This window comes from Tursiops truncatus, chromosome 11 (assembly GCF_011762595.2).
Source record: "Tursiops truncatus isolate mTurTru1 chromosome 11, mTurTru1.mat.Y, whole genome shotgun sequence".
Lineage (NCBI taxonomy): Eukaryota > Metazoa > Chordata > Mammalia > Artiodactyla > Delphinidae > Tursiops > Tursiops truncatus.
The window spans coordinates 36370553-36398528 of NC_047044.1; the positions used below are offsets into that span (position 1 = coordinate 36370553).

The window sequence follows — 27976 nt, forward strand, 5'->3', positions numbered from 1 at the left end:
GGCCTCTGAGCCATGGCCGCTGAGCCTGCGCGTCCGGAGCCTGTGCTCCGCAACGGGAGAGGCCACAACGGTGAGAGGCCCGTGTACCGCAAAAAACAAAAAACAAAAAAACAAAAAACTGATTGTAGAAAGGCCACCAAAAAAGACCAAGAAATGTATTTTAAGCAAGAGAACATACAAAAAGCAAGAGAACATAAAAAAAATTTTAAGCAAGAGAACATGCACAGAGGAACACAAACAGGATAGAATAAAATCATCATTTCCCAAGTTACCCTGAGTAAATAAGAGCTTTACAGCTGTTTCTTAAGAGAAAGGAGAGTTATGAAGTGCCTTCGAATGTGCATTCCTGGAATAACTAGGACTATCCATCCTGATAAATACAGATGGGGGTAAGTGGGAAGGAAGTCAACATCCCCCAAGCAGCCTGTGCCTGACTACTCCAGGAATAAGCTAGATGTGGCTCAGAGTTTACTTTCTTTCCTTCACAAGTGATAAATCAACTTAACAGTTTAATGCATTTTAAAATGGGAGGGAGCAGAAAGAGTACACCCTTAAAGTGTGTGTGTGTATATATGTGTGTGTGTGTGTGTGTGTGTGTGTGTGTGTGTGTGTGTGTGTGTGTCTGTGTGTGTCTGTGTGTGTATATATATATTAGACATGCATTTTACAGGTCTAGTGGAAAGGGCACTAAGCTAAAAGAACACTGCAATTAACTGAGCTAGAATGCACTACTAAACTTCTGCTGTATATCATGTTCTCATGTAAGTCTGGGGAATACCCAACTCATAAGCTTGACTGTAAACATGAACAAGGCCTTGGGAAATTGAAAAACAGAGCACAAGTGCATTGGGGCACTATTATGATTAAGGCTCTTTCCTCTTCCAGACCCCAAAGGAACCACTATTTTGATCTGTACTGTAGTTAAGAGCTAGGGCTCCAGAGTCAAGAGACTCAAATCTCAGTGTTCACTACTTAACAGTTTCCTCATGTGTATCATGGGATAATAGTCCCGATCTCACAGGCCATGTATGCAGCACTTTAATTGATGAAGAATTGATGAAGAATTGATGAAGAAATTGATGAAGAAAACTTTGAACAGTACTTTGGTAAGCTCTGTGTTAAACTTAGGTATTCTTTTCATGATCATAATTATTAACCACCTGTAACAGTAACAACAGTTGATATTTATTGAACACTTACTATGTGATAGACATGGTTTTAAGCATTTTACATCTTTCACTCATTTAATCCTAACAAAAACTCTATGAGGAAGGTATTATTGTTACTCTTATTTTTTTATTATTATTTTTTTATTTTACAGATAAATTAAGCTATGGAGAAATCATGATGTGTCTCTGATCACTAAGCCAGTAACTGATGAAGACCAGCAGACTGCTGATGCAAACCAGCAGTCTGAGACTAAAGCTTACACACTTAAACAATATGCTCAAATGCCTTTAAAAAATCAGTTTTTATCAATTTTCAGATAGGTATAATGAGTAAAAAAAAAAACCACACAAAATTCTTAGCATTGTGTCTGGCCCAGAGAAAGCACTCAGTAAATGATACTTGTTGCTACTATTATGCTACTATTATTTTTAAAAATTCAAATTGACATATTAATCCTCCCTGAAAATAAGCAAAAGAGAAATTTCTAAAATTTAGGGCAATAAGAAAACTTTTGTGAAAAATTTAAAAGGAACTCTTAAAAAAATACTTTAAAATTCCTAATATGTTTCATAAATCTTAAGGTAGAGGAAAAGGCAATTACATGAATATGTGAAGGATACACTTAACATCTGTTTATATGTAAAAACCCATTTGGTTTTTGCAGCTAATGACTAATGAAGTCAGTAAAGAAGAAAGTTAAAAAACAACCAACTAAAATGTGTGGTTTGGACTATAGTTAAAAAATAAATTGAATGCTATACCTTGTTTATCTTTGCTTGAACTAAGCCCATAAAAGCCTGACAGTCAGTAATAACATTCTTTAGAAATATTTATAGACTGTTTAATATAGTATGAATAAATGAGACATTAGTACAAGAGTATAATGTGGAAGTTTTCCTAAAAGTTCAATTTACTTTTCCTGAGAATTCTCTTTTAAAGTAAATTCTCTTTTAAAGTAAACTTACAGAACATGTATAAGTTTGAATATGAATAGGTGACAAGAACAGGTGATACTTATAAAAATCCATCAGGTTTTAGGTTCATCAGCAGGTCAAGTATGAAGAGTACTTTGAGAAAAACTATCACATTCATCAGTTGGATTAGAGTAAAAACGCTCACTTACCCCTTGGCCGACTGCAACGCGCTCCAGTGCCTTTAAGGAGAAAAAAATAAGACAAAGACAGCTGATATATTTAGTCTTGTCTTATAAGACTTATAAACACACTGTATAAGGGCTTGTAAAAGTGACATTTAAAAAGATTAATTAAATGATAACATATAAGTTTATACACTTAAAAGTGTTAATAACATTAAGGAATGTTAACTGGTACACTTGTATAATTTAGGGCTGATATATGGACGTGTGTCATGCACACAAACACATACACACCCCAACTGTATACACTCCTTGAATTTTAGAAGGAATTAGAAAACAGGAAAGAAAGAAAATGACATATTCTTGGCTCACTTTTATTGCAGCTAAAACAATCAAATAAATCCAAAACTATTATTATTTATAGACATACATAAACATATTTATATACGTACTACTTTTTAACTTACTTTCTTCCAATTTTTTATAAACGTATAATTTCATCTTTTATTAAACAAGATTATATTGAACTGATTATAGTTGAAATCTTAGTTTAGAAAAGTACATATATTTTTGGTCTGCATGGTCAAATTCAAATCAAATTCACATATGATCAAGTCACCGTAAGAGAAAGTAATACATATTTTTGCAATTTTATAGGTAGCTGCTTTTACACTGATATTTATTTAAAATTCAAAACACTTTTATAAAAAAAAAATTATAAAATTTTCCCAATATTTATAAAATTTTATAAAGTTTTCCCAATATTTTATAAAATTTTCCCAATATTTCTCATAAATACTCATAATCTAACATACATGAAAGGATTTGTTATAATTTAAAAATGGAATAGGGCCTTCTGAAACTTTCAATTTTTTAGACATGCATTTCTACACCTACGTTGTTTTATAACTAAATTAGATATAACATTTTAGCTAAAATTTTATTTTTAAAGTTTTCTTTAGAAAATATTTCAAACATAAAGAAAAACAGTAAAATGTAACAGTGCATATACTTCCTACTCACATTTAAAGTACTCATATTTGCTTCAGATGGCTATGTCTTTATAAATAATACTTTTTAGATACAGCTGAATCGTGTACTTTTAAAACTGAAAGAAAATGTGCAGATTATCCCAAGTGCAATTTTCTCAGATGCACGAGGTCACTGACAATGGCAGGGTCTTGACACAAGCTGCACAGCTAGTTAGCAGGTGAACAGGAACTAAAAACTTGTTTTCTGAACCCCGGTTTACTTCTCATGCCCTCACACCATGAAGAGCTAGTGAGAAAATGAGTTCATGGTATAAAAGCTTGCTTTAAAGAAATTTCTTGAAGAAAAAAAAATGTAATTTTTCCATTGACTTCAAGGATACCTTCATGAACATCAAGAACCAGAGTGCTATGAATACAGAAGATAGTTACTATATAATTTTTGTATTAAATTAAGTAGCAACAGGCCCAGAACAAGTATGTTATTGAAGAAAACACTGAGTTTTCATTTACAGTACTGGTTGTGTTCATTTCAGATTAAATTTTTGTGTTACTTGCTTTGCTAAAAGGCCGAACTATCGATAATAAAGATACAAAAGTTTTTAATAGTAAATGATTTGGCATCAATAAAAATCTCATATAACTCAGGACTACTTTTGGTATGTGTTGCTGATGTGTTTGTTTTAGAAATACCAATGATAAATTCTGATTACATAATAAAAGATAATCAGGTAGGTGATAAGCAGTTTCTTACAAACATTAATAATTTTTCTTGGCCAATAAATATACCAAGTGTTCGTTTCATACTAATCTAAAATATTTTACAGTTTTATCAGGCTAAAAGTATGCTGACAAGATTGCACTAATGTAATTAAATTTTCCCCTCTGGTTAGTACCCTTAACAATTTATCTGAAAGTGTCACCAGAAAGGTATACTTCTCTCTCTCTCTCTCTCTCTGTGTGTCTCTCTCTCAACCCCTTAAGTTTTGAATATTTGTAGAAAAGGTCAGTTATGGAGCAAAAGGCAATAAAACAAGATGCACCAAAAGAAATATGTTCCTTAGACTTTCCTAGATTAGCATCAAAAAAAGAAGTCAAGGTGAGCAAAGACAGGGATAGAGTTTAGGAGAGGGGCATTCCATGAGAAGCTGACATTGGTCAGGCAAAGTTCTTAAGTGTGGCACGGTTGACAAATTCTACATTCTGGAATTTATTTTTCAAAAACTCTTCTTTTTGGTTTGTTGAATGTTTATTTTTATAGCAAACATTTTTATTTTGTGGATATATTATATCATTTTATTTTCTAAGGGATACTAATAGTTATTTTATTTTACTTTGGATAGTATCCATTTCCTCCAAGTTGCTACTCTTCTATTTGTTTATCTGATCTCTTTTCTTTCATGTTAGACTTTCTTAGACAACTAGTGATTCTTGGCTTTTTGATAATTAAAATGTGGTAATCATAAACTTGATTAGAAGCACTGTGCTTATGAGTGAGGACTTTTAATTGTGGATCTCACCACAAAGGTCCTATTTCATTGTGAAATCCCTAATGCCAATACCTTTAGTCTTTTCTCTTAGGCTAATCAGATTCCCTATAAAAGACCATTTCAGTTTCTTGCCTAGAGGGTATAAGCTGCCAGCATTCTGGGAACCAAGTCATTCCAAGAATGACCTCCCATTCTAACAAGACCCTAAATGAGTATCATTTACAAATATAATGAAAGAAAGCCAAATTCCCAGAAAAGTATTTTAAGAGGACTCACAAAAGGAAATCATTATTTGAGCATAAATAAGATTTCGAAGTTAATTCTCAGATATGTGACCCAGAACACTAGAACACTTTTTTATATTGCTGTGTTACTGGCAATATAAAAAATATTGAGATAATGACTACAAAATAGTTAATTTATCTTGGGATTGGGCATTACACACATTATTTTAAAAGCTATATTTTAAATTTATGATGACAAAGTCCACTTATACCATTTAACTGGCATCTGTTCCTTTTTAAACCAACATAACACCACAAACAGAGAAGACTGTGGCTAAAGTGTTCTAGGTCTAAGGACACGAGCTAAATAAAGATTTCACTTAACTAGATAGTTACTTCATATCCCAGGTAGCTTAATAATATTTTTCCCATTTTATAAAAAATTAGGAGGCCAAATGATCTGCTACAAACAAACACAAACATACCACAGAGCTGTGGATAAAGCACTACAGTAATTCTGTGTTTAAGACTTCGTTGTTGGTACATTTTATATGATAATTAAAGTAATTATATTAAGAAATTAAGTACTATAATGTAGAATTATAGTATAATTATAAATTGTTATCACACTGCATGCAGAGTAATGTTGGAAAGGTAAGTCATTTTCTTCCTCATAATTTGCAATGCACAAAAACATTAATTATGACACTCTGCAAAATTTGGCATTTAATGAAGCCAAAAATAAATAAATATAATTCTGCAACATCTGGATAAAACTCTAAGTCCAGGAAAAAAAACAGTCATACCAAACATGCTGACATTCTGGCATTCCGGCCACAGCACCATCTCTCTTCCTTTAAATAGTGGCACATTGGAAATCCCCACTTTTCTTGGGTACATTCTGCAGACGGAATAAAAATACGGATTATTTAAATAAAATTCTTCCTCTTTTAGTTAAAGTAAATAATCTATTGAGAAAGCAAATCAGTCATTTGAAAGTCAAACAGTAGTTAAACATGTAAGTGGTAATGTTTAACAGTTCATTCCAGTATGTTAATTAAAAGCATATTAATGTTATGAAAATGGTATTTTCTCAACAACAGCTGTTTTGTATTTAAGCTCCAGGTCTGATACCAACCAATTTGCCAAAATTATTTCTCAAATATTTAGCAAAAGCAATTTAAAATGGAAATACTTTGCATGTTCAGTGTAACTACAGAAGATAAGTAATGAGATACTGGGCATTTACTGCTGACCCGACTTTCTAATAAAATGGTTTATTAAATGTGACATTTGGCAATTTATTATAGAACAATATTAATTCATTCCTAACAATGTTGAAGCACCAATTTTTTTTCCAGCCACGATGTTCACTTTCCAGAAAATGAACAGCTGTATAGGCTCTTATTTTTTCACTCCCTTGACAGGCTGTAAGATTTTCAACTGTGATTCAGTTTGGCTCAACTGCATTTATGGTTCGAGTAACAACAAAAAAATCAACATTTTCTGCTTAATCACAGGTATCTGCCGCCCAACTCACTAACAGAGTTACACGTGCAACTTGCAGATGTGTAAGCCCCTTATGTACAACTATTAACTGCACAGGGTTTCTCAAAAGGAAAAAAAAAATATCTATTTTAAATTAAAGTCTAGAAAAGCTTAAGCCTATCAAAACTGTGGCAATTAAAAGATAACTGAGATGAATATAAATTTTCTATTAGGTTAAGTAAAACAGGAACTAGAAAACAAGAAAATGCTTTAAAAGAAAATACTGTTGAGGTAGATTCCACTAAATAAACTTCTGTGTTATGAAAGGTCAAATGATTTTTTATTAAAATAGAGAAAATTTAAATTTCATGCAGATCATAAGCCTGTGATAGTGATTTCTTTCAGGTATTAAAGTAAGATTTACAATAGACGTTATTGATACTCAGATGGAAGATACTGACCCTGCCCTAGGAATATAAATAATAATAATGCTAGTATTTATACAGCACTTAATATTGTTAGGCACTATTGTAAGTGCTTTAAATGTAATAACTAGCTTTAAATGCTAACAGCGTTAAATGTATTAACTAGTCCCCACAGCAATTCTGTGAAATAGGTACACTATTATTCTCATGTTTCAGATAGAGAAAGTGAGCACAGGGAGGTTAAGAAAACTGCCTAAGTTGCAAATCTAGCACATGGCAGAGTTGGAATTTAAACCCAGGCAGTCTGACACCAGGGGCCATGCTCTTAACCACCAGGCTATATAAACAATTTCACTTTACAAGTGCCCAGGAATCATGGAGCCCTTGAAGCCTATCCAGTAACTAGGGACCCTGGACTACTTCTCTGTCAATTTCCAAGATGCCTTGAAACAGCAGTTTGAGTTTTACTGAAGGCTTTATGATTTAACTGAAACATGATTATTGCTAAATCAAAGGGTTACTCTAAGTACTTCAATTTTTTTCTTACAACTGAAGAAAGAAATATCTAAACTTTACTGTAAAGGGTAAGGGGCTAGAGAAATGGGGTTGTGGTCTTTTATTGAGAGTGTTAGGAAAAGTGCTAACCAATAAAACAGCTAGTTCTTTCCCTTCCCCCATCTGTTCTCTCCTTCTTCCTTGTAGTAACAGCACTCAATTTTTACCTGGCTATTCAGCTGCTCGGGTTAAAGACTGCAATTCCCAGACTCCCATGCAGTCACTAGGATAGCTAGAGGGTAAGTTTTGGCTAACTGGATGAGGGCAGAAATGATGTGTGCAAATGCTCAAAGAGGAGTGGGGGGGGGCATGATCTTTCCCCCACACTTTCCACTCTACTTCATCCCTCGAATGTGTTCATGTTGGCAAGCAGATGGTGGAGCAACAAAATAGAAGGACTCTGGGTTCTTGGAAGGCTTTTTGGTGCAGAGCTCCCTTACTAACTCTGTCTACCTCTGGACTGAAACAGAAATATCCATCTGTCTTGCTGAAGTCACTGTTACTTTGGGTTTGAACCCATTTTGCACCTAAATCTTTATCTTAATGCTTCCCAAACTTTTTTTGTAGCTCAGCCCTCTGGGAATATGGCAAATTTTGTACATCACAGTGGAATAAACAGATAACTGTGTTGAGGCAAAACCTATGGGATGAAGGAAGCAGTATCCCGGGAACTCCCATATAGCATCCACAGCACACTAGTTGAATACTTCTGCCCTAATTAATACAGAAGTCTTTGAGGATGTGATATTTGAGCAGAGATTTAAACGAGGAAGCAAGCCATGTAAATATTAGGGGAAGACAATGAAAAACAAACAAAGTGCTTCCAACAGGATACAGTTAATCTCCAAAAACATAATACCAGAACATTTTACCATTTAAAATGATTAGCCAGCAATTTCTCAACTTATAATATCCCAACCAAATACCTACAAAATAAATTTCTACTAGGGGAAAAGAAGAAATGAAAGTCAACTTACTACAGAACATGAAAAGAATCCCACTTAAGAAACAAGCAATGCATTTGTAATGAAAAGTATAATTAGTGCGCCATCATTGCTCTGCAATTCACCTTATGTTGCCAGGAAAAAAGCAGGTCTACTTGTCTGAAAACAGGTAGAAATTTCCTCTGCCAATAATAATCTAAAAAAACTGACTGAGAAAAATTATGACTTATCATTAGATTGAAATGGGAAGAGTATTTCTGGAAAATATATTACAATGGAAGGGGTATATTATTTCCAGGAAAAAAAAAAATCTAAGAAATCCATGTCAAAGTTACTCTCAAATTGTTGACCTATAGAAACTGTAAGAGATAATAAAATTTATTCTGTCTCTAAGCCATTCAGTTTTGTGGTGATTTCTGAAACAGCATTAGATGATGCATACAGTCTTGAAGTAGCAATCGAGAGGCTAATTACCTCATACAAGGGAACTGAGACAGAAAAATGCACTGCTCGATGAGGATGGGAAGTATGCTTCCTCAGCAAAGAGCTAAGTTTTGATTAGACAGTAAAGGAATTTTCAGAGAATAGGCTGCAGATAAAGACACTTTTAGTAATGAATGACCAAATTCCAGAAAATTTTGGAATTGAGGAGAGGTAGAAGACTAGTCAGAACAAAGGACATATAGAGATACATTTGATGAGAATCCCAGAAATCAGGAATGAATCGTGAGGCCAGGGTTTCTGGTGAGGGCTGACATGAATGGGGATCAAAGGCACGATGGGATTTGGTCTTTACCATCCCTAGAGAGATAGTGGTGAAGCTGTGAGTGTTGTGGTAGGGGCGGAGGAAGGAATTTTTCAGGGGAATACAGAGTTCTGGCCTTGACAGTTGATAAAGGGAAGATGCAGACACGGATACACAGGACTCCTGGCATTCCTCTTGATTTCAGATGATATAGCATGGAAGCCAGCAGGGGAGCAGTCACAAACTGAGCACACAGGGCTGTCACTGGAGAAATGGAGGCTGAAAGATGGCAAGCATGTTCCCTAACTTGTGTTGATGAAGGTGACGAGGTAGGGAGGAGGGTTACTGTCTTCCTTAGGGCTCATAAAACTTCTCTTTGCCACCACAGTGAAGGCCTACAGAAGGGTGCCCTTAACCTGTGTGTAAGAAAGTTCTCCCTTCAACACTACATAACAGTGTGAAGGACAGCTGAAGGGCAGTCTTACTCCATGCACATGGCTCCCCAAATCTCTATCCAAAACACCCATGAACTTTAAGGTCCTAGGGCAGTTTACAGCAATTGCCAGCCTTGGCTCAGGGCTATGTGAAACCACATTAAAGACTCACTCCTCTGGACAACCCAATGATTGTGTAATCACCTTGAAGTTTTCTGAGTCTGCGTCACAGTTTCCTCTTTGACTGAGGTCACAGTAGCCTCACAGCTGTTCAATTTGTAAGAGAACAAGTGCAAAAAACTGATACAGAGAGACACCCTCAAACAAAGCCTTTCATATACTGATTCAATATAATCTTTAGAATCTATTTCACCAGCTTCATTCTGACTGCAGTGAAGAATGAGGCTCCCTTCTACGTCCTGTATCAAAGTCACTGTGTTCACCATTTCTATTGTTAAGTCTCGGTCTTCTATTTAACTGTGTTCATATACTTATATTCAAATCTAGTTAAACTGGGCATTAAACTTCCTTATCAGTGAATCAAGTTGCTTTCCTTTACGAGCACTTTCATGCTATCTTTAAATGATAATTTTGGAGTAGATGAAGCCTCTTGTTTTTTTCTTCTATTTCATTTCTTAGTCTTTTTTTTTTTACATGAGATATTACTTGTTTTTATTGGTTATCTGTTTTATACATATTAGTGTATATATGTCAATCCCAATCTCCCAATTCATCCCACCACCCTCCTGCCCGGCATTCCCCACTTGATGTCCATTCGTTTATTCTCTACATCTATGTCTCTATTTCTGCCTTGAAAATGGGTTCATCTGTACCATTTTTCTAGATTCCACATACATGCGTTAATATACGATATTTGTTTTTCTCTTTCTGACTTACTTCACTCTGTATGACAGTCTCTAGGTCCACTCACATCTCTACAAATGACCCAATTTCATTCCTTTTTATGGCTGAGTAATATTCCATTGCATATATGTACCACATCTTCTTTATCCATTTGTCTGTCAATGGGCATTTAAATTGCTTCCATAACCTGGCTACTGTAAATACTGCTGCAATGAACATTGGGGTGCATGTGCCTTTTTGAATTATGGTTTTCTCTGCATATATGCCCAGTTTCTTAGTCTTTGCTGGCTTTAGAAATACATTACTCTTGTAAATGTAGATGTTCTACTAGTTCTTCCTTCTTGTGTTAATAATATTATCCACTTAATTAAACAAGTTTGAATTTTAGAACAACCTTTTATTCTTCTCTCCTTTAATCTCCAAGTTCTTATATACGCATCCTCTTAATTATATCTCCTTTTCGTTTTCAATCTTCATTAGCTCTTGACTGGGTAAATGTAATACCTGCTAAAAAATTCTTTTTCCCTTTCTTTTTGCCTTCTTGTCCTTCCTCTATATTAAGAGTAACAGTATCTTTCTGAAAAGATCTACAAAGGCCACTCAAACAGCTCTTGTTTCCATCATCACCAGCATCTGAGACCAAACCCAATGGGTATTTTTCTTACTGTAGATTTTCGAGAGCTTCTGATACTCCCTCCTTAAAACATTCTCTTCATCTGGCTTCCATGGTATCATTCTCTCTTATTTGTGGCCTAATGCTCTTCACAGCCTCTTGATAGCTCATTATTTTCTGTCTATTAAATGTTCTTAAGGCTTAATCCTCTCATTCCCCAAGCCCCTTTTATACTTCTTTGAATAAAGGCTCATAAACTCACATGCCTTCATCTGGTAAACAAAAGTATGAAGCGGCTAGGTAGAATGTAATGGGTACTAAAAATTTTGTATGGTAACCAAGTATCACATTTGCCTGGTCTTACTGCTTTTTAAAGTAAAATTTGGGCATAGTTAAGTCTATCTAAATTGCCTAAAATTAGTCTGAACTCTTGCCCTATCTATACTCTTTCCCTAGACAATCTTGTCCATATCTCAATACGTACTCATGATCCCTGTAATACATTCAGAGGGCTGCCATAACAAATGGCCACACATTGGGTAGCTGAAAACAACAGAAATGTATTCTCTCACGGTTCTGGAGGCTAGAGGTCTGAAATCAAGGTATCAGTTGGATCATGCTTGCTCCAAATGCTCTAGGAAAGAATCTCTGCTTGCCTCTTCTTAGCTTCTGGTGGTTGCTGGCAATCCTTGGCTTGTAGATATCTCACTCCAGTTTCTGGGCAATTACATCTACTCCTTTAAATTTAATTCCCACATTATTTCAGTCTGAACTTCTTTCTGGATTTTGATGTAAGAATTTTAAACTATTTGCTGAACATTTCTAAAATGAAAAATATGCAAAAATAAACTCATTTCCTAAGCCCACAAGTCTGATCTTCACCCATAATGATATATCATTATATAGTCAACCAACCTAAAACCTTGCCATCATCTTTAGCCTTCACTGCCACCCTTACCCTGACCCTACCACATTTCCCTACCATTGGTTACCATGTTAGTTGGTTTTATCTCTGAAAAGGCCTGGTAAATTGTTGTCTCCTCCTACTGTTCTTATTTAAAGTATCCTTGCTTTGGACTCTTATAACTACTCCCTAACCAGTCTCCCTGTCCTGATCTAGCTCCATGCCAGTCTATCTTCTATTATGCGAAAAATTACTACTTTTCAGAAATGTAAATGAATGTATGCAACTCTTTTGCATTAAACACTCAAAAATATTTTTATGGAACAAAGTATACTTTGCTTTCCACTGAATAATATTCTGAGACCTCAGTATAGCATTCATGACTCTCATAATCTGGCCCTAATTTCTTTGTTCATCTTTCTAAATGAAGACCAAATGTCACCTTTTTTAGAAAGCTTTCCTTTATCCCTTAGTTATGAAAAATTACTCTCTCTTCTAGTCTTAATAGCATTTCGTTTATACATCCATCACTCATTACTTCCTTCATTCATCTTTTCAATAATTCATATCTGTAGTTGATTAAAATCTATAGGTCACGAATATATCACTCTCAGACAAGCAAGAAAGTTCTACGTAATTGCTTGTAAATTCCTCACTACATCATGAGCTCCCTAAGGGGAAAGAGAGTATCTCACTTATCATACATCCTCTGCTGCCTACTACAGAACTTTGTTGAACTGAATCAACAGAATTACACAGATGAAACAAGATTATCTACATGTCCTCACTCTACTTTGAAAATACACACTTTTAAATTTTCTTTAGACCTAAATGAAATCTGACATATAATTTTATCTAGGAAAAATAAACATTATGCTGTTATTATGTATTATGCTGTTAGAGACAAATTTTTGTCACCTAAATTATTAATCTCAACTTACATTATACCTTTGTATATAGAGGGTTTTAGACTATCTTATTTAAAACCACAATGACTATTATTGAAAGATAGGAAAAAAAGATAGGGAAAAAATATATAAAGTGATTTTTTTTTTTTTTTTTTTTTTTGCGGTACGCGGGCCTCTCACTGCTGTGGCCTCTCCCGTTGTGGAGCACAGGCTCTGGACGCGCAGGCTCAGTGGCCATGGCTCACGGGCCCAGCTGCTCCACGGCATGTGGTATCTTCCCAGACCAGGGCACGAACCCGTGTCCCCTGCATCGGCAGGCGGACTCTCAACCACTGCGCCACCAGGGAAGCCCTATAAAGTGATTTTTGAGAGATTTTGCTTTACTCTTCACATATCTGACCCTCCTCTCCCTGTTTAGTTTTTCTCCTGTTTATAACCTGACATTATGTATCTATTTATTTGTTTTTCTATTCCCTGATGCCTTCTATCAGAGGATAAACTTAATGAGGGCAGGGACTTGGTTTTGATCAATCTTGTACCCCTGGTCCCTAGAATAGTGACTAGCATGTGTCAGGCACCCAATAAATATTTCTTATATGAAGAAAAAAAACCCAACAAAATCCTTAGGAATAAACCAAACTAAAACTGGGCAAGATTAACACAAATATCTGAAACAACAACCAAATAAATGAAAAGATAATTTATGTTACAAAGAGAAAAAAATATCAAAGACATAATTTATTCCCATAATGATCTTTAAGTTCAATGCATGTCAATAAAAATCCCAACAGGCTTTTTTTCTTTTTTAATGGACTTTAACAATCTGACTCTAAAACTCCTTTGACACACAAATTATCAAAATCAGCTTTTAGGGCTTCCCTGGTGGCGCAGTGGTTGAGAGTCCGCCTGCCGATGCAGGGGACACGGGTTCGTGCCCCGGTCCGGGAAGATCCCACATGCCGCGGAGTGGCTGGGCCCGTGAACCATGTCCGCTGGGCCTGCGCGTCCGGAGCCTGTGCTCCGCAACCAGAGAGGCCACGGCAGTGGGAGGCCCGCGTACCGAAAAAAAAAAAAAAAAAAAAAATCAGCTTTTACTTTAAATCTGGTCAGCAATGTTTATTTTGATCTATACATTATAAAGAAAATGAGATAACTTAAAAATCACTCTTTTTAAGCATAAAACATTTTGCAACTTTTCTATGAATTTGCACTGTAAACCACATATACTTTAATCCCAAATGAAGACTCAAGTAAACTTTTCTACCTAAGCCTTATTAAATTGTTGATGTGATCAACATTTCAATTTTCCTCTTGCCAAGATCTCTGGATAAATAAAATATTTCATCATCAAATTTTAAAATGCTTCCTAATTGTTAATATTAAATAAGATTTTTAAATATTAACTATCTCCTTCTCTAAAAGATGGTCTACCCTTTTCGCATCTACACTAGAAATATTAGAAAGAACTCTAGCAAAATACGAAACAAAAGCCTTATTGTTCGACTTTCCTATCTGGCATTGTTCACCATACGTGCACTGAATATCCTGGCTTCCATTGCTGAGCCCAGACAATAAATGAGCTGCAGTTAGCGAGCCCTTTGTGACTGAAATCTCTTCTTTGGGGAAACTCACTCAGTAACCCTATATCTGGTCACTAAAAAATATAAAATTTCATCTGTATGTCTTACACAGACCAATGAAGTAAAATGGTCACTCTTTTTAAAGTAAATAAATAAGTAAAACTCATATAAAAGAAAAATGAATGAGGTTAGCTAAGAAAATTCTGAAAAATAAGAACTTTGGGGAACTTGCTCTACTGGATTTCAAAGGTTCAAATAAACTACAGTAATTTTAACAGTATAGTATTATCACAGGAACCAACAGATTAAGGGAAAAGAAGAGAACTTAAAAATGCACTATCTGAGAAAGGTGTTATTTCCTATCAATGTGTGAAAGCATGGATTATTCAATAAATAGCATTCAGAAAAATATAAAAATAAAACCATTTTGCAAATAAACAAAAATAATCCAGATAGACTACGGAACTAGATAAAAATTATAGTTAGAGGAGAAAATTAGAAAAAAAATACCATCAATATAGCAGAAGCAAAATAGAATATGGTACATCCATTCCAAGGAATACTTTGTCCTGTATTAAACAAATTTAGTAAATCTATATATGTTAACAATGGAGAGAGCTCCAAGATACATTGCTAAGTAAGAGAGCAACACTGTACTGTTCTTCCTTATTAGGTCACCTTGCTGGTCCTCCTTATCTTCCCAAACCCCTTTGGAATATTCCTAGGTTCAGTCTCTGTACTTCTTTTCAACATTTCTGCTCCCTAAGTGATCTCACTCAGACTTAGTATCTATATGTTAATAACTCAGGGATTTATCTTTAACCCAGATTTGTCCTCAGAAACCCAGAATTATCTATCCACTGATAATATAGCCTCCACACTTGAATTTTTAAAAGGAAGGTCAAACTCAACCTGTCCAAAACTAAACAATTTCTACCTCAATTCTATTCTTTCAGCAGTCGTATTCAGTTCACTAAATGACAACTCCATTTTCCCATTGTTTCAGGCCAAAAATCTTTGAATTACACTTGGCTTTCTTCTTTCCTTCACACCCCCATTGAATCTGTCAATAAGTTCTGCTAGCAATACTTTAAAAATAATATTGAGAGTTTAACCATTTCTTCTACTGCTCCTCTCTGATCTAAACCACCATCATCTCTCATCTAGATCAGCTTCCTAACTGATCTCCCAGCTTCTGATCTTGACACTTTGTTTCATCCATACTGGTGTCTGCAGTGTTCCTTGAAAAAGGCAGGCAAGCTCCTCCCTTTGGGCTTTTTACTTGCTATTCCCTCTGCCTGGAACACTATTTCTCCAGAATAAATGCATTGGTCCCTCTCTCATCCTTCAAATGTCTGCTCAAATGTTATGTTAACAACAAGGTCTTCCCTGACTGCTTCATATAAAACAGTGTCCCTTCACAAAAAAAGCCTCAACAAATTTAAGAGGACAGAAATTAGTTCAAGCATCTTTTCTGACCACAACAACAGGAAACTAGAGATCAACCACACAAAGAGAAATGAGAAGAAAATGATTACATGGAGACTAAGCAACATGCTACTGAAAAAACAATGGGTCAACAATGAAATCAAAGAGGAAATTTAAAAATACCTTGAGACAAATGACAATGAAAACACAAACATACGAAACACATGGGATGCAGCAAAAGCAGTCCTAAGAGGGAAGTTCATAGCAACATAGGCCTTCCTCATAAAGCAAGAAAAATCTCAAATAAACAACCTAACCTACCACCTAAAAGAATTAGAAAAAGAAAAACAAATGAAACCTAAAGTCAGCATAAAGAAGGAAATAATAAAGATCAGAGAGGAAACAAATAAAATAGAGATTCAAAGAAGTTAGAAAAAAATCAATAAAACCAAGAGCTGGGATTTTGAAAGGATAAACAAAATCGACAAACCTCTGGCCATTCACCAAGAAGAAAAGAGAGAGGACCAAATAAACAAAAAAAGAAATGAAAGAGGAGAAATAAAAACCAATACCACAGAATACAAAAAAGAAACCATAAGAGAATACTATGAACAATTATATGCCAATAAATTGGACAACCTAGAAGTAGTGGACAAGTTTCTAGAAATATAAGGCCCATGAAAACTGAATCAAGAAGAAACAGATAATTTGAACAATTATCACTAGACTTGAAATAGAATCTGTAATAAAGAAAAAACTTTACAAACAAAAGTCCAGGACCAGATGGTTTCATTGAGGAATTCTACCAAACGTACAAAGAAGAACTTATACCAATTCTTTTCAAACTCTTCCAAAAGACTGCAGAGGAGGGAACACTCTCAAAATCATTCTATGAAGACACCATTATTCTAATACCAAAACCAGACAAAGATACTACCAAAAAAGAAAATTACAGGCCAGTATCTTTGATGAACACAGATGCAAAAATCCTCAACAAAATATTAGCAAACTGAATGCAACAACACATAAAAAGGATTATATACCATGATCAAGTTGGATTCATCCTAGGGTCACAAGGATGGTTCAACATACACAAATCAATCAATGTGATACACCACAGCAACAAAAGAAAAGACAAAAACCACATGATCATCTTAATAGATGCAGAAAAAGCATTTGATAAAATTCAGCATCCATTCACAATAAAAACTCTCACCAAAGTGGGTATAGAGAAAACGTATCTCAATATAATAAAAGCTATTTATGACAAATGCACACCAACATAATACTCAACAGGGAAAAGCTGAAAGTCTTCCTGCTAAAATCTGGAACAAGACAAGGATGCCCACTCTTACCACTTCTATTCAACATAGTATTAGAAGTCCTAGCCACAGAAATCAGACAAGAAAATAAATAAAAGGTATCCAAACTGGCAGGGAAGAGGTAAAATTGTCATTATATGCAGATGATATAATAGTCTATATAGAAAACCCTAAAGACTATTAGAACAGATAAACTAATTCAGCAAGGTAGCAGGTTACAAGATTAACGTACAGAAATCTGTTGAATTTCCTTATTCTAACAATGAAATATCAGAAAGGAAAGTAAAAAAAAAAAAAATCCCTTTTAAAATTGTGTCAAAAAAAAAAAAAGTAGGAATAAACCTGACCAAGGAGGTGAAAGACTTACATGCTGAGAACTATAAAACATTGATAAAGGTAACTGAAAATGATTCAAAGAAATAAAAAAGATATCCCATGTTCTTGAACTAGAAGAATTAATATTGTTAAAATGGCCACACTACCCAAAGTAATCTACAGATTTAATGTGATCCCTATCAAATTATCCATGACATTTTTCACAGAACTAGAATAATCCTAAAATTCATATGGAACCACAAAAGACTCAGAATTGCCAAAGCAATCCTGAGGAGAAAGGACAAAGCTGAAGGCATAAACCTCCCAGACTTCAGACAATACCACAAAGCTACAATAATCAAAACAGTGCGGTATTGGCACAAAAACAGACATAGGATCAATGGAACAGAATAGAGAGCCCAGAAATAAACCCACACAGCTACAGTCAATTAATCTTCAACAAAGGAGGCAAGAATATACATGGACAAAAGACAGTCTATTCATTAAGTGGTGTTGGGAAAGCTGGACAGCCACATGTAAATCAATGAAGTTAGAACACTCCCTCACACCATACACAAAAATAAACTCAAAATGGCTTAAAGACTTAAATATAAGACATGACATCATAAAACTCCAAGAAGAGAACATAGGCAAAACATTCTCTGACATAAATTGTACCAAAGTTTTCTCAGGTCAGTCTCCCAAGGCAAAAGAAATAAAAGCAAGAATAAACAAATGGGACCTAATCAAACTTATAAGCTTTTGCACAGCAAAGGAAACCATAAACAAAATGAAAAGACAACCTACGGAATGGGAGAAAATATTTTCAAACAATGCAACCGACAACAGATTAACTTCCAAAATATATAAACAGCTCAAACAGCTCAATATCAAAAAAACAAACAACCCAATCAAGAAATGGGCAGAAGACCTAAATAAACATTTCTTCAAAGAAGACATACAGATGGCAAATAGGCACATGAAAAAATGCCCAACATCTCATTATTAGAGAAATGTAAATCAAAATTACAATGAGGTATCACCTCACACCAGTCAGAATGGCCATTATCAAAAATTCTACAAATAATAAATGCTGGAGAGGGTGTGGAGAAAGGGAACCCTCCTGTACTGCTGGTGACAATGTAAATTGGTGCAGCCACTATGAAAAACAGTATGGAGGTTCCTTAAAAAACGAAAAAGAGAGTTGCCATATGATCCAGCAATCACACCCTTGGGCATATATTTGGAGAAAACTCTAATTCAAAAAGACACATGCACCCCAATGTTCATAGCAGCACCATTTACAATAGCCAAGACATAAAAGCAACCTAAGTATCCACTGACAGATGAATGGATAAAGAGGATGAGGTACATATATACAATGGAATATTACTCAGTCATAAAAAAGAATGAAAAAATGCCACTTGCAGCAAAATGGATGGACCTAGAGATTATCATACTAAGTGAAGTAAGTCAGAGAAAGACAAGTATAATATGATATCACTTATATGTGGAATCTAAAAAAAAATGATACAAATGAACTTATTTACAAAACAGAAACTGATTCACAGCATAGAAAACAAATGTATGGTTACCACAGGGGAAAGGCAGGGCAGGGGGTACATTAGGATATATTAGGATATAGATAGACAGATAGATAGATATAAATCTATCTATCTATCTATTTGCTTATTACTCTGCTGTCTCTACCCACTAGGATCGAATGACAGGACATGACAGCAGGAACATTTTTCCTTCCATTTCTTTAGCTCCTAAAAAAGTACCTGGCACATTGTAGACATGCAATAAATATTTGTTAGAAGAATAGGCAAATGAATTAGTGAATCATTACATTTATCTTAAATCCTAAATATTTGTACATATATGTATTTGTATATGTACATGCATAGAAAGAAGTATGAGAAGGCAGTGTCACTGTGGGTAGTGATGCCAAAAAAGGGCTTTAACTTTTTATTGCACATGTTTGTATACTGTCAGAATTTTTTTATTAATGATAATATATCTATGTATTACTTATGTTAAAAGGTAAATAAATAAATGCTTAATATTTTTAGTTTATTCACAGTACAAAGTACTTTATTAAAATTTAATTTTGTGTGTATGACATGCATCTGTGTCATTTTTATAATGCTTTATAAAAATAAAAATAAAATTTACGTTGATAGGCAGCTTATAGTTTCTCACACAAAAAAATTGTTTTTTAAGTCAAATATATATCATTTACCAACCCTTTTGTTTTGAAGTTCAGTCTCTGTTCCTTGTTATCCTTTTCAAGGATTGACTAAGACTCCCTAGGCTTCCTTACAAAGACTCTTCAAGGGTATCTGAAGACTTGCCAGGTAGAGACTGACACACTCTCAAGTAAAGATAACATTTGAATTTTAGTTGTAAAAGTTCGGAAACTTATTTCTCACCTTAGAATGTTATAGCTTAAAATAAGCATCAAGGCTATAGCACAATTCTATGAAAATTTCTTGATATTCATTTTAGCCTTTAAATAAGGTTAACTGTATATGGTATTCAAAATATTATCTAAGGATAACAGGCATATTGAACTTATAGTGAACTGCCCAGATTTCTGAAGCATTCATATCTTACCAGTTTCTTGAATATATTAAAACTAAAAGGATAAATATAATTCAACTATGTAAATCAGACCTATACTCTTGTGAAATAAAATTTGTATTTTATGGCAAGACAAGAAAAAGTTAAACATAAAAAAGTCTTCTCTGTCCTTTGGCCTCCTCTCTCCCTGCACTGTGCATTGTGTATCTGCATCATGCATCGACCAAACCTCCCCCCATTGGCAGGAATACCTGCTCAACCATAAAGAGCAACATTCTCCTCGCATCAACAAGACAACTAATTCACTTACATATAACAAACATAAATTTATGTTTACTTCAAACTGTGTGTTAAAGCCAGTGGTGCAGTGAAGTTGGCTCCAGAGAGAGAGAGATTGTGTCATCTCTTCCCAGTTCAGCATTCAGTGACAACAGGTTGATAGCTTGAAACTGGCCAAACTGGGTGTATTTATATCATGGAAATCAGGAAACCCTACATATTAGGGCTTTTATTCAGGGATGGAGCAAACCATTAACACATTTAGCGTCACACCACTGGCTACGACCCACTACTGGATCATGAAATTAATTTAGTGGATTGTGATCAATATTTTACACAATAGGAAGAAATAGAATAAAGAATACCAGCACACACACCTTTCAAAGAACAAATATTAACTAAAAAGAATAAAAAGTACTTTTTAATAAAAGTTCAGTACCAGTATTATTTATCTATTTATCTATCTATATACATACTAGGTAGTGATATAAAATATATTTAATGTGGGTCTGAGTAAAACAAATGCAGAATCACTACTATAATCAAGAGAACAAATACAATTTTCTTCCAAGAACACGGTTTACAACTTTGTGGTCATCATATGCTTTGTGGTGAAAGATAACATGCTTGGGAGAAAAAAATATTGTAGTTAATAGGTGAATATCTGTAATCTTTTTGTTTCTTCTCAAGGAATAATAAAGAGAGGAGTTATAATTTATAATCTGAGGTTATAGAGGTTTAAAGTTCAATAAGACCTCTATCTCACCAGGGTAGTGTGTTTTCATCATTTTGCTCTAGTGATCTCTGGAATGTAAAACTTCCCTAACCTGTTTCTTAACTTTGCTATGAAGGGCAAAGCCAGCCTAATACCTTTAATTCTCAAACTACTTATTTCAACATAATTATTTTTTCTCAAGATGTCTTATCAAATACTTTTGTTCCTTCTTTAGTTTTAAACAGTGTTGAATCAGTTTTTCCTTAATTTATAATTTCATTTCATGCCATTTCTTTAATTGAGCACTTACTATAATACCACATATTATGGTGAGTGTTACGCATTAAAAGAAAAATTTTAAAGATAAGCTTTTTCTCTTAGAGGAGCTCAGAGTCCATCATGAGAGAGAAAAACTAAACAACCTATGGTTGAATAATGTGGTGGTACCAAAGCAAAAGAATATATGGAGAAATCACTGCACCTCTCCTTTAGAGAGTTATTCCTCTCAACCCCCAAAATCAGGACACAGAGAGAGGAGACAGGGAAGAAGGAAGGAAGGAGCTGCTGGTAGGGTGGGCCGGGGTGGGGGGAGAAGAAAAAGGATGTTTCTGCAGATCCTTTTAGAAGCTATTCAACAGTCATTTTTAACGCCTGTCTACTCTGCTTGCCCCAAAACAGAAACTGAAAAAGTCAAATATTCACTTTGTCAGACTCCTTTGCAGCCAGAAGGTACCCTGTGAATTATGTCTAGACAATGAGACATGAGGCAATTCTGCTAAGAAATTTCTGGACGGATTTTTTTCCTCCTTGACAAAAGGAGAGAGATGCTTGAGAAGAAAGGCTCTAATTCATACCTACTTCTCATGAAGACATGATGCTTACAACTGCAGCCGTCACCCTGTAGCCCGGAGAGGGAAGTCTAGATGTGAGCCCAGTGCCCTGATGTCAGGAAGCCAGTGAACCAACCCTAGAACTGCTACCTCCTGACTGCTGATTATGTGAGATAATGACTTTATTGCTTATGCCACTGATAAGTAAACTTGCTATTATTTGTAGGGGAAAGTATTTAAATTGATACAGGTATGGTTAACCACTCGCTTGCCTTCCAAGATGTGGCTCTTCAGAAGTCACATACCTCTACATTACAGGCAGAATTCATCCTGAAGCTTTCTCAACCTCCTTTCTCTCAGTGCCCATGTAGCCCACACAGAAAATGATTAGAAATAAAATAAGAAGCTAATTATGGGAGAGGGGGAAGATGGTGGAAGAGTAAGACGTGGAGATCACCTTCCTCCCCACAGATACATCAGAAATACATCTACACGTGGGACAACTCCTACAGAACACCTACTGAACGCTGGCAGAAGACCTCAAACCTCCCAAAAGGCAAGAAACTCGCCACGTACCTGGTTAGGGCAAAAGAAAAAAGAATAAACAGAGACAAAAGAATAGGGACGGGACCTGCACCAGTGGGAGGGAGCTGTGAAGGAGGAAAGGTTTGCACACACTAGAAGCCCCTTTGTGGGCGGAGACTGCGGGTGGTAGAGGCGGGGAGCTTCGGAGCCACGGAGGAGAGCACAGCAACAGGGGTGCGGAGGGCAAAGCAGAGAGATTACCGCACAGAGGATCGGTGCCGACTAACACTCACCAGCCCGAGAGGCTTGTCTGCTCACCCGCCAGGGAGAGCAGGGGCTGGGAGCTGAGGCTCGGGCTTCGGTCGGAGCGCCGGGAGAGGACTGGGGTTGGCGGCGTGAACACAGCCTGCAGGGGGTTAGTGCGCCACGGCTAGCCTGGAGGGAGTCCGGGAAAAAGTCTGGAGCTGCCTAAGAGGCAAGAGACTTTTTCTTCCTTCTTTGTTTCCTGGTGCACAAGGAGAGGGGATTAAGAGCGCTGCTTAAAGGAGCTCCAGAGATGGGCGCGGCTAACAGCACGGACCCCAGACGGGCATGAGACTCTAAGGCTGCTGCTGCCGCCACCAAGAAGCCTGTGTGCGAGCACAGGTCACTATCCACACCTCCTCTCCTGGGTGCCTGTGCAGCCCACCACTGCCAGGGTCCCAGGATCCGGGGACAACTTTCCCAGGAGAACGCACGGCGTGCCTCAGGCTGGTGCAACGTCACGCCGGCCTCTGCCACCGCAGGCTCGCCCGCACTCCGTACCCCTCCCTCCCCCCAGCCTGAGTGAGCCAGAGCCCCCGAAGCAGCTGCTCCTTTAACCCCGTCCTGTCTGAGCGAAGAACAGATGCCCTCCGGCGACCTACACACAGAGGTGGGGCCAAGTCCAAAGCTGAGGCCCGGGAGCTGTGCGACCAAAGACGAGAAAGGGAAATTTCTCCCAGCAGCCTCAGGAGCAGTGGATTAAATCTCCACAATCAACCTGATGTACCCTGCATCTGCGGAATACCTGAATAGACAATGAAGCATCCCAAATTGAAGAGGTGGACTTTGAGAGCAAGATTGATTATTTCTTCCACTTTTCCTCTTTTTGTGAGTGTGTATGTGTATGCTTCTGTGTGAGATTTTGTCTGTATAGCTTTGCTTTCACCATTTGTCCTAGGATTCTCTCTGTCCGCTTTTTGTTTTGTTTTGTTTTTTACCTAAAAAAATTTTATTTCTTAATAATTACTTTTTATTTTAATAACTTTATTTTATTTTATCTTACTTTATTTTATCCTCTTTCTTTCTTTCTACTTTTTCTCCCTTTTATTCTGAGCCGTGTGGATGAAAGGCTCTTGGTTCTGCAGCCAGGAGTCAGTGCTGTGCCTCTGAGGTGGGAGGGCCAACTTCACGACACTGGTCCACAAGAGACCTCCCAGCTCCACATAATATCAAATGGTGAAAATCTCCCAGAGTTCTCCATCTCAACACAAACACCCAGCTTCACTCAACGACCAGCAAGCTACAGTGCTGGATACCCTATGCCAAACAACTAGCAAGACAGGAACGCAACCCTACCCATTAGCAGAGAGGCTAGCTAAAATCATAATAAGGCCACAGACACCCCAAAACACACCACCAGACGTGGATCTGCCCACCAGAAAGAAAAGATCCAGCCTCATCCACCAGAACACAGGCACTAGTCCCCTCCACCAGGAAGCCTACACAACCCACTGAACCAACTTTAGCCACTAGGGACAGACAACAAAATCAATGGGAACTACGAACCTGCAGCCTGCAAAAAGGAGACCCCAAACACAGTAAGATAGGCAAAATGAGAAGACAGAAAAACACACGGCAGATGAAGGAGCAAGATAAAAACCCACAAGACCTAACAAATGAAGAGGAAATAGGCAGTCTACCTGAAAAAGAATTCAGAATAATGATAGTAAAGATGATCCAAAATCTTGGAAATAGAATAGACAAAATGCAAGAATCAGTTAACAAGGACCTAGAAGAACTAAAGATGAAACAAACAATGATGAACCACACAATAAATGAAATTAAAAAAACTCTAGAAGGAATCAATAGCAGAATAACTGAGGCAGAAGAACGGATAAGTGACCTGGAAGATAAAAGAGTGGAAATAACTACTGCAGAGCAGAATAAGGAAAAAAGAATGAAAAGAACTGAGGACAGTCTCAGAGACCTCTGGGATAACATTAAATGCACCAACATTCAAATTATAGGGGTCTCAGAAGAAGAAGAGAAAAAGAAAGGGACTGAGAAAATATTTGAAGAGGTTATAGTTGAAAACTTCCCTAATATGGGAAAGGAAATAGTTAATCAAGTCCAGGAAGCACAGAGAGTCCCATACAGGATAAATCCAAGAAGAAACACGCCAACACACATATTAATCAATATGTCAAAAATTAAATACAAAGAAAACATATTAAAAGCAGCAAGGGAAAACCAACAAATAACGCACAAGGGAATCCCCATGAGGTTAACAGCTGATCTTTCAGCAGAACTCTGCAAGCCAGAAGGAACTGGCAGGACATATTTAAAGTGATGAAGGAGAAAAACCTGCAACCAAGATTACTGTACCCAGCAAGGATCTCATTCAGATTTGATGGAGAAATTAAAACCTTTACACACAAGCAAAAGCTGAGAGAGTACAGCACCACCAAACCACCTTTACAACAAATGCTAAAGGACCTTCTCTAGGCAAGAAACACAAGAGAAAGAAAAGCCGGACAATAACAAACCCAAAACAACTAAGAAAATGGGAATAGGTACATACATATCGATAATTACCTTAAATGTAAATGGACTAAATGCTCCCATCAAAAGACACAGACTGGCTGAATGGATACAAAAACAAGACCCATATATATATGCTGTCTACAAGAGACCCACTTCAGACCTAGAGACACATACAGACTGAAGGTGAGGGTTTGGAAAAAGATATTCCATGCAAATGGAAACCAAAAGAAAGCTGGAGTAGCAATTCTCATATCAGACAAAATAGACTGTAAAATAAAGACTATTAGAAGAGACAAAGAAGGACACTACATAATGATCAAGGGATCGATCCAAGAAGAAAATATAACAATTGTAAATATTTATGCACCCAACATAGGAGCACCTCAATACATAAGGCAAATACTAACAGCCATAAAAGGGGAAATCGACAGTAACACATTCATAGTAGGGGACTTTAACACCCCACTTTCACCAATGGACAGATCATCCAAAATGAAAATAAATAAGGAAACACAAGCTTTAAATGATACATTAAACAAGATGGACTTAATTGATATTTACAGGACATTCCATCCAAAAACAACAGAATACACATTTTTCTCAAGTGCTCATGGAACATTCTCCAGGATAGAGATCATATCTTGGGTCACAAATCAAGCCTTGGTAAATTTAAGAAAATTGAAATTGTATCAAGTATCTTTTCCAACCACAACGCTATAAGGCTAGATATCAATTACAGGAAAAGATCTGTAAAAAATACAAACACATGGAGGCTAAACAATACACTACTTAATAACGAAGTGATCACTGAAGAAATCAAAGAGGAAATCAAAAAATTCCTAGAAATAAAAGACAATGAAAACACGATGACCCAAAACCTATGGGATGCAGTAAAAGGAGTTCTAAGAGGGAAGTTTATAGCAATACAATCCTACCTTAAGAAACAGGAAACATCTCAAATAAACCACCTAACCTTGCACCTAAAGCAATTAGAGAAAGAAGAACAAAAAAACCCCAAAGTTAGCAGAAGGAAAGAAATCATCAAGATCAAATCAGAAAGAAATGAAAAAGAAATGAAGGAAACGATAGCAAAGATCAATAAAAGTAAAAGCTGGTTCTTTAAGAAGGCAAACAAAATTGATAAACCATTAGCCAGACTCATCAAGAAAAAAAGGGAGAAGACTCAAATGAATAGAATTAGAAATGAAAAAGGAGAAGTAACACCTGACACTGCAGAAACATAAAGGATCATGAGAGACTACTACAGGCAACTATATGCCAATAAAGTGGACAACCTGGAAGAAATGGACAAATTCTTAGAAATGCACAACCTGCCAAGACTGAATCAGGAAGAAATAGAAAATATGAACAGACCAATCACAAGCACTGAAATTGAAACTGTGATTAAAAATCTTCCAACAAACAAAAGCCCAGTACCAGATGGCTTCACAGGTGAATTCTATCAAACATTTAGAGAAGAGCTAACCCCTATCCTTCTCAAACTCTTCCAAAATATAGCAGAGGGAGGAACACTCCCAAACTCATTCTACGAGGCCACCATCACCCTGATACCAAAACCAGACAAGGATGTTACAAAGAAAGAAAACTACAGGCCAATATCACTGATGAACAAAGATGCAAAAATCCTCAAAAAAATACTAGCAAACAGAATCCATCAGCACATTAAAAGGATCATACACCATGATCAAGTGGGGTTTATCCCAGGAATGCAAGGATTCTTCAATATATGCAAATCAATCAACATGATACACCATATTAACAAATTGAAGGAGAAAAACCATATGATCATCTCAACAGATGCAGAGAAAGCTTTTGACAAAATTCAACACCCATTTATGATAAAAACCCTGCAGAAAGTAAGCATAGAGGGAACTTTCCTCAACATAATAAAGGCCATATATGACAAACCCACAGCCAACATCGTCCTTAATGGTGAAAAACTGAAAGCTTTTCCACTAAGATCAGGAACAAGACAAGGTTGCCCACTCTCACCACTCTTATTCAACATAGTTTTGGAAGTTTTAGCCACAGCAATCAGAGAAGAAAAGGAAATAAAAGGAATCCAAATCGGAAAAGAAGAAGTAAAGCTGTCACTCTTTGCAGATGACATGATACAATACATAGCGAATCCTAAAGATGCTACCAGAAAACTACTAGAGCTAATCAATGAATTTGGTAAAGTAGCAGGATACAAAATTAATGCACAGAAATCTCTGGCATTCTTATACACTAATGATGAAAAATCTGAAAGTGAAATCAAGAAAACACTCCCATTTACCATTGCAACAAAAAGAATAAAATATCTAGGAATAAACCTACCTAAGGAGACAAAAGACCTGTATGCAGAAAATTATAAGACACTGATGAAGGAAATTAAAGATGATACAAATAGATGGAGAGATATACCATGTTCTTGGATTGGAAGAATCAACATTGTGAAAATGACTCTTCTACCGAAAGCAATGTACAGATTCAATGCAATCCCTATCAAATTACCACTGGCAGTTTTCACAGAACTAGAACAAAAAAATTCACAATTTGTATGGAAACACAAGACACCCCGACTAGCCAAAGCTATCTTGAGAACGAAAAACGGAGCTGGAGGAATCAGGCTCCCTGACTTCAGACGATACTACAAAGCTACAGTAATCAAGACAGTATGGTACTGGCACAAAAACAGAAAGATAGATCAATGGAACAGGATAGAAAGCCCAGAGATAAACCCACACACATACGGTC

At 36.2% G+C, this 27976-nt stretch overlaps 1 protein-coding gene across 7 annotated transcripts in view; it reads right to left on the reverse strand.

Moving 5' to 3' along the window:
- The window catches only part of METTL25 (methyltransferase like 25), a 127324-nt gene that overhangs the window by 56529 nt on the left and 42819 nt on the right, over positions 1–27976 (reverse strand). For all 7 annotated transcript variants that reach the window (XR_012324275.1, XR_004528878.2, XR_012324276.1 and 4 more), the window contains exons 6-7: positions 5776–5870; positions 2294–2323 (exon numbers count right to left, since the gene is read on the reverse strand). Coding sequence is in view for 3 of the 7 variants with exons in the window: in XM_073788373.1 (XP_073644474.1) it covers positions 2294–2323; positions 5776–5870 (125 nt within the window). In the remaining 4 variants the exon portion in view is untranslated. The remainder of the gene's footprint in view (positions 1–2293; positions 2324–5775; positions 5871–27976) is intronic.